The 15761-nt window shown below is 35.6% G+C and overlaps 1 protein-coding gene across 11 annotated transcripts in view; it reads left to right on the forward strand.

The window, feature by feature from the left end:
- Nucleotides 1–15761, forward strand: part of Fam172a (family with sequence similarity 172, member A) — a 410259-nt gene that overhangs the window by 20584 nt on the left and 373914 nt on the right. For 10 of the 11 annotated variants that reach the window (XM_013512947.1, XM_005382264.2, XM_013512945.1 and 7 more), the window contains exon 2: nucleotides 11522–11645. The exons of the other annotated variant lie outside the window; for it this stretch is intronic. In XM_013512947.1, coding sequence (XP_013368401.1) covers nucleotides 11540–11645 — 106 coding nt within the window. In that variant the 5' untranslated portion in view covers nucleotides 11522–11539. The remainder of the gene's footprint in view (nucleotides 1–11521; nucleotides 11646–15761) is intronic. 11 annotated transcript variants of the gene reach the window in all.

Raw genomic sequence — 15761 nt, forward strand, 5'->3', positions numbered from 1 at the left:
AACAACTGGGATGAGGGAAAAGAGAAAAGAAAGAAGGGGAATATGTATATATATATACACACACACACAGGATAGCTAACATAATTGTAATACTGACTTTGATTGCTCTATTGAAATGAGCCGCTAATGTTTAAGTGTATGACCAGTCTTACATGTCTATATTTGTTTATCTGAGAATCCAAATTGAGGATATCAATATGAAATACAATAATCATTGTTAATTTCCCATCACCTTGTCTGAAATTCTGTATTGCTTGTATTGTTTTTGTGTTATTTTCTAAGTGTATGTGTATTTGTTAAGATGTTTTCATTCCTGTCTTTAAAATAAAAAAAATTGTCTTTATTCCTTTTCCATTTATTCCTAGCTTTCTACAATTTTTCCCAAAATCAGAATTGAATTTTACCAAATACTTTTTCTGCAGATGTTAGAGTTATCATGGGTTTTCTTCATGTTCATTTGTGAGTAACATTTGTAGGTATTCTGATGTTTTAAAATGAACTTCCCATGGTTAAGGTATTCTAAACAGGAAAATCCCTTGGGAGACTCAGCTATAATGTTAGTCTTAGATGTCTAGTTGTAAAATTCTTTACTTTTGTAATCACAGGAAGGGACTCCATCACTTTGTGGACATAGTATTGAAAGCTCTTTGGCATATATACTAAGCATAGGTCTGATGCATCAGTGGCTTGACATTCCATAAAGTGTCCTTGTGCTGGCAATTTCAGTGCTACAGAATTCATTTCCTACAGCTAAAGATGCAGCTAAGTGACTGTTGCCTTTTGTGGGGAAAATAATATTTTGTGTGGGGTAAGAAGTACAAAAGTATGATTATTTTTGGAATAAGAAAATTTTGCAAGGCACAAATTTTGTGTGGTGTTTCCTTTTTCCTTTTTAAATTTTATGTGAAAATTAAAGTTTCATAACAAGTATAAGAGTAATTAATACATTGTGTATCATTGTCTTTAAAGTAATTACTCAGAGTACAAGACATAGATATAAAAAATTCTCTCTTACCAAAAAACCAAGCAAGTAATAGCACAAAACTGTTTTTTCAATGAATTAAAGAAACTAGTAGTATAAATGAAATGAATTAGCACAAAATTAAAATACTTTAGAAGCAGCAGAATAGGTACTTTAGGGAATTATTTGAACTCCCTACTTCCTATTTATCTATCTTCTATTTTGCTCTTTATTTATATGTGTGTGTTGTATTCTTATATAAGAGGAATCATGCAGTATTTAAGCTTGTATGTCCAACGTATTTCATTTATCATTATGTTCTCAAGTTGTGTATCCATTTACCTATGAATGCCTGAAGTTTGTCTTTTTGACAGAGCAATACTCCGTTGTTTACAAATACCACTTTAAGTAACCACCGTAATAGGACACTTTCAAAAGATAATTTGAAATTTCAAATTACCAATTTTCTTTTTTTAAAGATCAGATATTTGTGGTATCATAGCAATATAGACGCTCCCCAAATTTCTGTTTATTTTCTCTTGATTCCAGGATGTGGGCATTGTTGAAATAGGGCACAAACATAAAATTCTACAAAGCGTTATCACTCTATTAAGAATTGGGAAATTCTAGAAGCTAAAAGAAAAAAAAAGTCTGTTCTGAAGGCACTTAAATGACAACATTCCCAATTGTTAGTACATTGAGGAAGAGTCAGGTTTCACTGAAAATTTCCCTTTAGCTAAACATTAGAGTGCACTGTCAATATATATTTGGATATGGGAGATACTTAAACTGCTTGTGTGAAGTTTAGTTGTGTTTGCACAAAGCTTAACTTTGCCATTAAATTCTATCACTAGTGTCATTTGTATAACTTACTAGACTTAATCAATTGCTTGACTATATGCTCAAATTTTTCTTTATTTTTGTTTTCTATAGCATATCTTTTTTGTTTGTTTGGTACCGGGAATCTCCAATCCCCTGTAGTATATGGTACTTTTCTAACTTTGAAGGTTGTTGGTACATTGTTTGGGATCTACTGCAGTAAGGATACTCAAAGTAAGAAAAACAGTAATAATAAAATTATGACAAATTTCAATCCTTGCGAGAAATTGGGTGGTATATTAGGTGGTGTATAACTAGGGGGATTAAACTCACTCTGTTGAATCATGAGCAGAGTGAGTCAGTAGTCTGACAAGTATTAGTCAAATTTCTACTGAGAGTTTCCAAGCAGACAACGAACTAGAGTCGAACACTGAGATTTGCAGCAAGTTTATACAATGCTCATCTTTTGTATCTAGAAAACAAGATTTGTACCTCATATCTCAGTACATCTGGCCTGTACACTTGCTAGTCTGGTCTGGTGGAGGCATGACAGAGACATTTAATTGGAGAAATTCTTTGAGTGAATCTGCCTGAAGTCTACTTCTTACTCCTGTTTCATGGAAGGAAAAGAGGACAGTGGGTGAGGTGGTCAAGACTCTTTCCTTTTGGGCCTGTGTCTTTATAGATGAGAAATAAAGATGGAGAGAGAGCGAGAGAGAGGGAGGGAGAGAGAAAGAGAGCGAGAAAGAAGGAAGGAGAGAGGGAAAGAGGGAGGAAGGAAGGGAGGGAGGAGGAGAGGGAGGGAGGGAAGAAGGAAACACGACTTAATACCCTGGAGAGAACACTACCCTGAACAAGTGTATGTCTTTGGACATTGCAGTCATCGCCTCAGAAAGAAACAATATATATATTTACAGTGACACCCCATTACCCCTTCTCGCAACCCTTGGGAACCATTGATCTACTTTCTAGTTTCTGTTAGCCTCTTTTGAACATTTCATAGGAATGGAACCATATAGTGGTGGTCTTTTATAGCTGGATTAATTTCCTTTAGTATCAAGTCCATTTATGTTGTAGCATGCATGAGTCCTTCATTCCTCTTAGTAATTAATACTAGTCCATTGTGTGAATATCTCCCATTTTGTGACAGTAGTTGGTAGACATTTAGGTTGTTTCTACTTTGTGGCCATTATGAATAATGCTCCTGTGAACATTTGTGTATAAGTTTGGATGTGGACATGTGTTTTCACTTCTCTTGTGTATATAATTGGAATTGCAGGACGCTGTGCTGACTGTATGTCTGATATTGTCAGGAACTGCCCAGGTGTTTTCTGAAATAGATACAAGAGTTTGCCTTCCCACTAGCAATCTATGAAAGATCCACATTCTCTACATACTCACAAACACTGCTTTATCTTTTTTTATTGTAGCCATGCTAGTACTAAATTGTATTTGATGCTGGGTTTGATATATTTTTATGATTAATGATTTTGAGTGTATTTTCATGTGCTTTTTAATCATTTGAATATTATTTTGGAGAAATGTGTATTTCAGTCCTTTTGTCCACTTTTTAATTATTTTTCTTTTATTGTTGAATTGCCAAAGTTCATTATGTATTTTGGGTATATTGTCTGTTATTAGAAACATTTTTGTTTACTATTCAGAAAAACATTTGTAGAAGCACACTGTCCAAGCTTGGGCTTTCCAGAAGCAGGTGCTGAGATAGAATTTGAAGTACAAAATGCTTGTTAAAGGTTAGCATTAAAGCTGTTGGTATAGCTTGATGAAAGAGCCCTTGACTACCACATATCAGCCCAAGGTTTGATCCCCAGCACTCAGAAACACAAACAAACAAACAAACAAAAAATGATGAAAAAAGATCACTTGAGAAAGGAAGGAGGAGAATAGGATTGGTCAGAGGGAGAAATTAAACTTACACACAGACCTGACATCGCCTCTGCCAGTCTGGCAACAAGCTCTAGAGCAAGCATGGCCCACCAGAGTTTTCTTAGGTCAGGCCAGCATGGCCAGGCTTTTATGTTTCCACTTGACTTAGTCACCAGGTCAGCAGAGGAAGGTGGCCTCCAGTGAGGTGACACTCTGTACCAGAGCCAGCTCTGAAGTTGTAGACAGCAGGAGCCTGTGGGCTGCCTGCACTCGCTGCATCTGGGGGCATCGGGGTGGCTCACCTATTGTCTGCCACATGCACCTTATGTTTTAAATTGGCATTGGACCTCGGGTTCACAAAGTTTAGCGGAGATGCAATAGGCATGTTAATGGAATGAGAAAATTGGATGCTGACTTTGAATATTATTACTGCTGTTTCATAGTATTGGCTGTTTTGAATTCTCAAGATATTAAATTCTACTAGGTTAATTTAATTGAGAGTTAAATATTTATAATATTTGTGTTTTATTATTTGTATTTATCATAGACTAACATTTGTATTTGACCTACATGGAATAGAATATTGTTTGTTTGACATACTCTGTTTTTCTAATATTTTGAGCACAGTGTATTCTTTTTGAGAATTATTTTGTCTTTGGCCATGGCTCTGCCTTGTTTTTTTTTCAGTACCAGGAATTGAACTCAGGACCTTTGCTAGAAAGAATTTTTTTCTTTTTTCTCTCCTCCTTCCCTTCTCCCTTCTCTCCTCTTTTCTCTTCCCCCTCCCCTCCTCCCTCCCTCCTTCCCTTCCTCTGCTCCCCTTCCCTTTTCCTTCTTTATTTAGGGTCTTGCTCTGTTGTCCTGCTGAAGTCGTGGGCTCAGGTAATTTTCCAACCTCAGACTCCTAAGTAACCGGTAATATATGTGCCCCCCACCATACCTGGCACTTTTGACAGCGTTTAAAATTGACAGTTATCTTAGGCCTTCTTTAATTTTTTTTATTTCAGTTTTAACACTGATTTGCAGATACACTAAGGTTTCTGTTCTATTCTTGTTTAGTTTCTGCTTTTTGGTAGCTAAAACCTATTATGAAATCTGACCAAACGCTTACCAATTTTGGAACCTATTAAAAAGACACAGTAGTGCAATATTCTTTTTCTTTAAACTACTTTAATTTGTTATTTATTAATATTTTGTCCTTTCTTTTAGATGTTTGGTTCCCAAAGCATTGTGAGGAACAATGGGGACTAATTTTTTATGTCTTACTTCTAAATAACTGAAACTGTTTTGCTTGACAGCTTATAATTGTGTCCAACTTCCACGAACTTAAAATCATATTACTTCCTAGTAATAGAAATTAGTTCCTGAGAGTATAAAATTTCTGCAGAATAAAACTAATAGAATTATGATTCTAGTGAGGTTCAGCCATTTGACTCTTACCAGAATGGTAATAGATGGAGCTCAAATCCAGGTTGGAAACCCAGCCACCCCTTATCATCTCTGATACTTTCACTGGGTTTATTTAGCTTCCCCAAACCTAGGATCTCTCATATTTGTAAAGTGCAAGTGTGTCAGTTTTACCTACCTTGCTAGTTTTGGTGATGACCTAAGTAAGATGACAATATAAAAAGAATCTGTGACTTGAGGTCAATGTGTACATTCAGGAGATAGCTGGACCGCTGTTGTTTTGACAAAACTTTAAATGAAGGTGGAACTCACATATGTGGTTATTGTCCAGGCACTCATTTTAATAAAGTTAGAAGGCAATGTAAAGGAAACAAATTATGTCAAAAATTAGTTTAAATTCTTTTATAGTTTTTTTTTAGTATAGTCTTGATAACTCAAGTCAACTCAAGGGATATTTATGGCATTGTCTTGTTGTTTGTATGCAGGGTACATCTGAGTGATGGCTATCAAAAGTCTATTTCTGTAAACTGGACTGATTTTAGTATCCTTCTGAGATTTTGAGCATTAATTACTTGGAATCTTGTTATACCTGATTTTATATGGGTTACTACTGTTGGTAGAGGGAATTGTAGTTTGCAAAATGATTTTATATATATATATATATATATATATATTTCATTTAATCTTTTTTTATTTTAAAAATAAAAGGAGGAAAACATTAACAGACAGACAACATTTTACAAAATAGCAAAGGAACAGTACAGACAGTACAGAGTTACAAACAAAGTGGTAGGGAATTAACAATGCTTGTTGTATTACATATTGATATCTTCAAAGTGGTTTCTCATGAAAACAGATATAGACATGCAATGCTGATCAACCAAGGACTCACTGACAGTTTCTTTCAGCAAAGAAATACAAGACAGTAGCACAGCCATGTTGACTATCCTGCATATACATACATACAAAATTTCTCCTTCTTTCCCTTCTCTTTTCCCACATCCCAGTTGCCCTTTACCTTTGTGTGCTTTCCTATCAATTCACAATGTCTATCATATCTCCTAGTTTAAATTAACTCTTTCAGGTTTTACACTAGTGAGACAATGTGCTTGCACATGTATGTTTGATTTATTTCACTTATGAGTATGGTCTCTAGTTGTGACCATTTACCTATAAAAGCCTCGAGTTTATCTTTCTTTACAGCTGAGTAATTCAAAGACCCAATCCAAAAATGGGCATCTGAGATGAATACACACTTCTCAGACAAGGAGATACAAATGGCAAATAAATATATGAGAAAATGTTCAATATCATTAGTCATTCGAGAAATGCAAATTAAAACAACACTGAGATTCCACCTTACCCCAGTAAGAATGGCTAGCATTAAGAAATCAACCAATAACAAATGCTGGTGAGGCTGTGGAGAAATAGGAACCCTTCTCCACTGCTGGTGGAAATGCAGACTGGTGAAAGCACTGTGGAAATCAGTTTGGAGATTCCTCAGAAAACTAGGTCTTTCATTTAATCTTGATAATAGCTCTGCAAAGCCAACGGCTCTTATTGTGATTATCCCCATTACAAAACTGTGACTTTGTTGAGGTCACTTTGCTACTAGATGGTGGAACTGAGGTTAAAATCCTAACTCTCGTTCCACATCTGCTATACCGTGTTGCTTGGAAAGCTAAGATATTATTTTAGATATCCTTGGATTAGAACTTGTTTTTCCTAGCTGAACTAAACTGGGATCTGAATGTATTTTTATTCTGTTTAGAAGCTACTGTCTTTATACACCTAGGCCCATTTTATTCTGGACTTTGCTTCTGTGTGTGCCTCAGCCTGATGCCTTCATTCTCTAGCCTCTTTCCCAGTGCCTGTATTTTTACACACACACACACACACACACACACACACATACACACAGCCAACAGTGTTAGAATTATATGCTGCTCAGTATTAGTTTAAAGTACCCTTTAGTGATGAGCAACGTGGATAATTTTAACTGTAATTAGTATGGATGTTTTTGGTTCCACATAAATGTCTGGTACCAATTTGACTTGACTGTACTTTCAGTTGCAAGTAGGCTATTTTGAACTTGCTTTCCAGAGTTTGACTTAGTGAGCGTAGATTCTCTGTGGCCAGACTAGAACGAGACCATTCCCCGGGGCCTCAGAGAACGAACCCAGTTCTACTTGTTCTGTGCCAAATTTTGTACTTTCATCAGTGCAGTCAGAATGGGAGGTGGAAAGGGCTTCTGTTGCAAAATCTCTTGCATCTAGTTTGTATTTAATGCCTGCATAAAAACAAATGAACGTGGAAAAATAGCCTTATCTGTATCTTTCTGAACATTGTATAAGTGCTTATGCCATATTTTGAGCAAACAGGGCAAATAAATATTTTTCTGTTTCATATTTTGAAATGCTGACTGGATAAAGATTACACATGACAAGTTATTTATAGCTTTATTTATACATGGTGGATTCTCTGTTGGAATCGTAGGAAGGAAAAAAATATGATAATTGCTTTGTGTAGTTCACAGAATGAAATCGCAAACTGAGATGTTTTGAATCTAGTTTGTACTGTAACCATTTCTAGGAAACCATATTTAAACAGCAGTGGTTATCATGAAGTATGCAACATGTCAACTATGTCCCAATTCACATCAGTAAAAACCTTCTGCCACTTTATTCCCTGTAACCTAACCTCCATCAGATAATGCCAAATAAACTATGTTGAGTGCACATATTAATATATATCAAATGTTCCAAACGGCTTCCTGGCTGCATTTTCAGTAGTGTTTATCTGTGGTCATGCAGGTTATAACTCTGAATTTTTATTAGGAAACCTAAATTGAGAATTTATAATGTTCCTGATTTAGATTCACCAGCTGTGCCGCAGCCATGGAAAATAACTCAAGCGAGTAAAAATCTAACACAGTGTATAAGAGTGCAGTCGTCATATTGCTTTTGCTTCATGCTTACTTTGCATCTGTTACTATAGGGTTTAGGGTCGCATACAGTGATTAGTAATCTCCTAACTTACATTTCAGCAGTGTGCTGAACTGCTTTGTGAACTTTATGTTGTCTCATATGAAATAAGAATAATGATTATTAGTTTATGTTTAATTTTGGGAACCATGAAAGTGATTCTTTAAAAAGTGAATCTTGAATATTACTATAGCAGCAAAAATATATTTATAATTTTATCTTTGTTAAAAGAGCCAGAATGAAATAATTATTCTGTTTGGGTGTCAGATAATTTGGGATTAGTAAAAACTGACTAATAGTTTATAGTTAGATGAAATACTAAAGTAGCAGAGGGATAGTGTAAAAATTACAAGGGGCTCACTGTCAATGTTTAGTTGTGGTATTGTTAGCAAAGGACACTGACATCTCTCATCATAAACATTTTAATTTCTGCTACAGGATGGTATATACACGTTTCATGTGAAACTTGCGCATAAACTTGTGAGGTTTGTTGGATCAGACCAATTCCTGAGGGTAGATAATCCTTATAAACATTGTTTTGTTATAACAGTATTGTAATTACCACCCTAGGCCTGATATATGTTATTTGTGGCTGTTTGGCAGTTTGATTTCAATTGGTAAGGAAGCCCCTACACAGGTGGTGACCATCGTTTTTCTCACCTTTGCACACTGTGTACCCTATAGCAAAGGGTTTTTTCTTCAAGCAACATAAATACATTTTTACTCATGTTGAATTTATAGTTTTGAATTACTTGTTCACAGAAGAAAAATAACAGTTACTTTCATGCAAAATGAAAATGCTTTCCCAGTCAAAAGTTATGTTCGTTAGTTTTTTATTGCTGTAACAAAATACCTGAGACAATCAACTTCTAGGAGCAAAGATTTGTTTTGGCTCATGGTTTGGGAGATTTCAATTCATGGTTGCTTGGCTCTGTTGCTTTTGGGCCTCTGGTGGGGCAGAACATTATGGTGGGGATCATGTGGTAGAGTAAAGCTGCTTTACTTCATAATGACCAGGATGCAAAGAGAGAAGAAGGGACCAACGGTCCAGTATTCCCTTCAAGGGCACAGCCTCAGTGACCCAACTTCCTTCAACTCTTCCCCAACTCTTAAAGGTTCTAACCCTGTCTCCACAGGCTGGTGACTGTGCCTTTGACACATGAGCATTGGGGGACACTTTGCATCAGCACCATAGTGGCAGTCTCATATTTAGTTACTCATCTTTGAAGATCTCACCTGACTGTAACTCTACCAAGTTACAGCAATTAATGGTTATGCATAATTTCTGTATTTAATTTCAACTACTATTTTATAGGGCATGAACCCTATGTTATAAATGAGAAAATTGAAGATTTTGGATATTAAATGGCTTGTCAGAAGCCACAGTGGTATTATTAAATGGTGAAGCTAGGATTCACTCATAACAATTAAAAAAATAAACTAACGTATGTTGAGCACTTAATTGTAGATCAGTCACTATACTAATGTTTTATTTTAACATCAAACCATTTACCTCTCATGTTCATTTTGACTTTGGGGAAGAGCCAGAATTTACATGATGTCAGATCCAGTGAATAAAATGGATGAGAATACAGTATAGTTTTTATGAGCTTGGCTTTCCATTGGATGGTAGTCAGTAGTAGCAGCCACCATATTTTTTCTCAGAACCAGTTTATTAAAAAAAAAAACTCATGAAAGTAAACTTGTAGAACTGCTTCAGAATGTGGCATGGGAAGTATGATTGCCATTTCCATTTTATAAATATAAACAATAAAACGCAGAGAAGTTAATTTTCATCACCTCATGGTTGGTTAGTATTAGAGCCACACAATCTTTTCTCTTGTATTAAAATTGCCTGAAGTTAGCATTGAGATTTGGGCAGCATTGATTTTGATCATTTGGAACATTCATAGTTTGCAAATATTTATTTTTAGAGTTAGGGTTTTTAAATTTTTTTATTCACAGAATAGGTAAGCTTTGAAGTATTTTCTGCTACATTCTGCTGATTATAGAAATGTCTTTATTTTAAAAGATAATTACAAAATTGGGTAGCAAACCAGTTGGGTTCCTCATCAGAAGAATATTCATTTTTGTTTTATTATTGCCATCAATGTAGTTTTTATATAATTTCGTTAATAGTTGTGGAGTACTTGACTTAGGTTATTTTAAATTTTCCACTACATGTGTTGGATATTGTTTTTTTCTTTTAAACTTCAGTAGTAGTTGTTGCATTCTTGTTCATGGGCACCTTACAAAAGCATCTATTTATACTTTTAATACCTCTCTTCTGACCAAAATAGCACATAGTTAGATTTTAATAAATCATAATTTTATATTATTACGGCTTATTATAGTGTCATTTAGAGTGAATGTTTAAATTTTTAAAAATTTAATATAGTAAAGGACACAGTACCATTAATTCCCTCAAAATATCCCCATTCACTTTGAACACATTGATACCACAGATTTTGCGACTTTCTGAAGCAGTTTTACAAGTTCTCTTTTGTGAGTTGCCGTACCAGAAATGATTATAAATATTCTGAGTGCCGCTGCCGAGTGCCAGCCAGGGGAAAGCGAGGCTTGTACAGACTATGCTGTGTCGTCGCGCATCTTATTCTCTGGGTCTGGCACCACGTGAGTTCCAGCTCTGCCCCAACGTCAAAATGACCACGGAGGGTAAACGTTTTGAACTGATTCAGGACATTGAGGCAGCCACAACAGAGACACTCAGGAAAGAAGATTTCCTGAACTGCTTCAGACGGTGGCAAGGGTGATAGGTAACTGTGTGTGTGAAATGAGAGGAAGTATCCCGAGGGAGATTCATGGTGGTGTGTCTTTTACTGTAATAATTACTTTAAAATTTCAATATCCACTGTATTTTTAGACCACACCTTATAGAATATGACCTCCAGTATTGAATTTAACAGTTTTATTTTGAAAAGGGTTGGCTCTTTCCTTGGAAGTTATATTTTTGACTATAGTTAATTTGGAGAAACTTTATATTTTTCCTGCCTGCATATTCCAGGAGGAAGATTGTGTAAATGGAAAGTGCTTTAATGGCATTTACTTTTAAACAAAATTTTAAATTTTTGAGATTAGCTGAAGACATTTTAAAAAAGCAATTGCTGATAAGAAATGAGAACTACTAAGTTTGACTAAACTTCCTTCAACCAACATATAGATATTTGTAGGTTTGAGGTTTTGTGCCTTGTGACATAGCTATAATGACGACACAAACTTGATACCTTTATTTCTGGAGCTTGTAAGCTGTTAACTGAATGAGATAGATACACAGATAACTGTAATGCAGAGCACACACAGGAGGTCCTCCGGCTAGGCATGAACAAAGTGAAGTGTGGCATCAGCTAGATGAAAATCCTTTTCCCCTGGGAGGAGCTAGGGAGTTCTCAGGGAGTAGGTAGGATTTGAATAGAGCTTAATTTATTGCTTTCATTCATTCTAGACTGTCTTCTGAAGATTGATGTGTATTTCCTTGAGTTCTTTAATTTTGTTGCCAATTTGGATAAACATGGCACAAATCCACCAGGGAGGTCCAGATGAAAAAGAAAAGACCACAGCACTGAAAGGTACATACTCAATTTGCTTTTTCAAGTAATTCTCTTTGTGCCTAGAGAAGATGTAGGAATATTTAGGTGACCTTGTTCATCTTGATTCTAAGATATGAGTACCAAAGCTATTTGTAATTATTTTTATCCCTCACAAGCACTATTACTGTGTCAGATGTCATACATACTTCATAAATAAATCATAGACTCATGTAATTTTATAAGAACTATTGGTGCTCTTCTTATTCAAGGTCATACATTTAATAGTAAAACTAACATAAGTTTTTTTGAATCAAGATTAGTGCCCTGACCGTACTTTGGTTGATTGGAATGTCATACTGGGTTAGGATAATGATCTGGCTGCTTTTGAATCCTGTCTTTGTGGCATTGGCACTAGGGATGTCTTACGACAGGCCCATGTTCATGTTTCACAAGGAACCTGCCCAATGTTAGGGAATTTTTGAGCTACAGATTATTTTTAATCAAAAAATCTACAATCTATTATAATTTTACTATTAAAATAAGTGTAAATTGTTAATCTGTACAGTCTTTTCATTACCATATATTTAATCTGTCTAATCACTTATCTAAGATCAAATTATCTTACCTTTGTAAGGTCTCCAAGTTACTTCATTTGGTGGTAGAAAACATGTCGTATATGTCTTTTTAATATTCAGATGCCAACTGTGGTAGTGTATTTTGTGCAGCTATAACAGAAAGAAGCAGACTGGATAATTTATAACAGACAGTATCGACTCACAATTCTGGAGACTGTCCAGCCCATTGTCAAGGTGCTGGTATCTGGCAGGGACCTTTCCGCTGTACCATCCCGTCATTGAATGTAGAAGGCCAAACAAAAGAGGATCCCATTTAACTTTTTAGAACAGCAGCAGTCCACCCACAGGAGTGGCCCAGTCATCTTGTTTGGATCCCAACTCTTAACACTGTTACAAGGGCAACGAAAAACATAAATTTTGTTTTTTTTTTTTTTGGTTTTGGTTTTTTTCCGGTACCGGGAACCGAACTCACGACCTTGCGCTTGCCAGGCAGGCGCTTTGCCGCTGAGCTAAATCCCCAGCCCCGAAAAACATAAATTTTGAAGGGACTATCTTAGTCACTGTCCTCATCATGGGACAAAATACCTGACACTCACAACTGAAAGGAGGGCAGGCTTACTTTGGCTCAGTGTTTTCAGTCCCTGGTCTTTGACTCCAAGGCACAAATGGCATAGTAGTCAGGCTAGGGCAGCGGAATATCTCACATTATGGTGAGCAGGAAGCCGAGAGAGAAGGGAGGAGCCAGAGAGGAAGATATACCCTTCCCTGTCACATCTACACTGACTCACTTCTAGCCAGGCCCCACCTCCTAACAGTAAGTCAGGTATAGTGCCCTGATAACCCACTTACCTTTCAGGTACATGAAGCTTTTGGAAGACGTCCCAGATCTAAAGTATAACAGGGACAGATATTGAGGACAAACATTGAATCTGTAGCAGTGGCTATGTCAAATGATAAGGTTCCCTTTTTCTTGATTCATTGTACAGTCTAAGTGGTCTTAAAGCTTTCCAGGATATATAGTGCATGCCCTGGGTACATACGTACCATATACATACATCCTGCATCTTGGTGTTTGTGAGAATTTCATAAGTGTACCTCAAGAGCAAATGTAGCATAAAGCAGCCAGTTTCTTGCCTCACTTAGTGTCATGTAATCTTGCTTTTAGAGGTCATGATCTAATGATGGTAATGATCTAAAAATAGACAATGACCAAGAAGGTTACTTTCTTTAGGCTTTTAGACGAAGTCTTCTCACAAATATAAGAGATGAAAGTGATGGATTAGGTTGATAGCAAGGGGAACATGAAAAGTTGACAGAGTTTTGGATATATTTTGAAAGAAGCAATGGCATAATTTGATGACATATTGGAATGAGATGTTAGAGAAGAACTAAGATAATGCTGAAGGTTCTTGATTGAAATAACTCTAAAATAAGTGGCTTTAATTAAAATGAGAAAACGCTGAGAAAACCAGGTTGAGGGAGTTATAATGTTGGATAGGAAGAGTTAGGTTTTGGCTGTATTAAAATGATCACTGAAACATTGAAGTAGAGATGTTGAGTTGTGGGTTTGTGAAAGAGTTTGGGCTGGAGATAAAAGTTTGTATGTGTGTAATTCAGTACAACCTGATCCCATGTATTGATTTCAGGATGACTGCACTCAAGCCATGAAACATTCTACCACCACAGTCTCTTCTGCTACCCTTTGGAAGTTATGTTCCCTAACTTCCAGGCAGGCATCTGTGCCACTGAGCTATCTCCCCGGCCTTAAGGTGTTCTCTAACTTCCAGCCCCATTCCTTGTCTCTGGCAATCACCAATCTTTCTCTGTTTCTATAGTTTTGTAGAGTTCTCTATTTTGTGACATGGATTTAAGCATCTACTATATTTGCTACCTATGGTAGCTGTATACTGTAGTAAGCTATATACTGTAGTACTGTAGTAACACTGAGCAGTCATTTCCTCACTCTATTATTTTTGAATATTCTTTGCAGGTACATTTAGAATAACTTTGTCCATATCTTCAAAAATGTTAGTCAGATTTTGATAGGAATTGTTTAGACCTACAGGTAAATTTGTGAAGAATTGATATAATTACTTTATCTAGTCTCCCAATCTATGTACCTAGTATGTCTTTTGTTTATTTTGACCATTGAGTTCTTTCATCTGCATTTTGCAATTTTGAAAAGATAAACCCTATACATATTTATAGTAATAAAAGTATAGTATAAGTGTTATAAGTTTTTGTAATAATTGTAAATGGTGGTATATTTTTTAATTTGTTTCCACATGAATACTGATTGTTTATGGCTTTGATTACTAACTTGTTAGTGCTAGGAGATTTTTGCACAGATTTGTTGGGATTTTCTATATGGATAGTGATGTCATTTGCAAATTGCGTGGTGCTGTTTCTTCCAGTTTGATGTTATGCCTTTATTTCCCTTTTTGTCTGTGTTGTAATTGTTAGGACTTTTAATACCATCTTGACTAAAAACAGTGAGAACTGGTATTCCTTGTTGTTCCTGACTTTGATGGGAAAGTATTGTCTTTCCCTATTAGGTATTTTTTTAAAAGATATTTTCTATCAAATACCTGGAAGTTTGTAATTTTGAGTGTTGAACGTTGTTAAATACTTTTCCCACATCAATTAATAATCATGCATTTTTTTTTTAGCCTATTGCAGTGGTGGACTGCATGTTGATTTTTTAAAATTTTATTTTAAAGAGAAAACAAAAACAACAAACACAAAGACAAAACAAAACAAAAATAATAAAAACAATACAGAATTTCAAACAAGGCGATAGAAAATTAACAATGGTTGTTGTGTTACATCTTGTTAATCTTCAAATTGGTTACTCAGATAAACAAGTATAGGCATGTAAAATTGATCAAACAATTAAACATTTACTGTTCCTTTCAATAAAGCAATAGAAATTAGTAGTACAATTACTGTAGCTATCTTGGGTGTATATGTGTATATGTATGTTATTCCCCCTTCCTTCTTTCTTTTTTCTTTTCCCTCATCCCAGTTGTTTTTTCCTTTTGAGCAGTTTCTTTCCCTTTCACAGTATGTACTGTACCTTTCAGATTTTATTTACTCTTTCAGGTTCCTATACTAGGGAGATAATATAATGTTTGCACATGTGATTCTAATTTATTTCACTTATGAGTATGGTCTCTAGTTGTGACCATTTACTTATAAAAGTCTTGAGTTTATCTTTCTTTATAGCTGAGTAATACTTCATTATATTAAAATACTACAACTTTTTTTTTTTTTTTTTTTTTTTTTTTTGGTTTTTTCTCCGGTACCGGGAACCGAACTCAACGACCTCGCGCTTGCCAGGCAGGCGTTTTTGCCGCTGAGCTAAATCCCCAGCCCCTAATACTGAGATTTCTTAGTATCTCTGAGATTAACTTGGTTTGTCCAGTCTCTCTGAGATTAACTTGGTTTGTCCAGTCTCTCTGAGATTAACTTGGTTTGTCCAGTCTTGAATTTTAGCTTTTCTGGTGCATGTGCAATGATGAGAAATAATTACACTTTGCTTTTCTCTGAGATAAATACTGTTGAACACTATTCTGATCTT

Source organism: Chinchilla lanigera, unplaced genomic scaffold, assembly GCF_000276665.1.
Source record: "Chinchilla lanigera isolate Chin_1 unplaced genomic scaffold, ChiLan1.0 scaffold00017, whole genome shotgun sequence".
Taxonomy (NCBI): domain Eukaryota; kingdom Metazoa; phylum Chordata; class Mammalia; order Rodentia; family Chinchillidae; genus Chinchilla; species Chinchilla lanigera.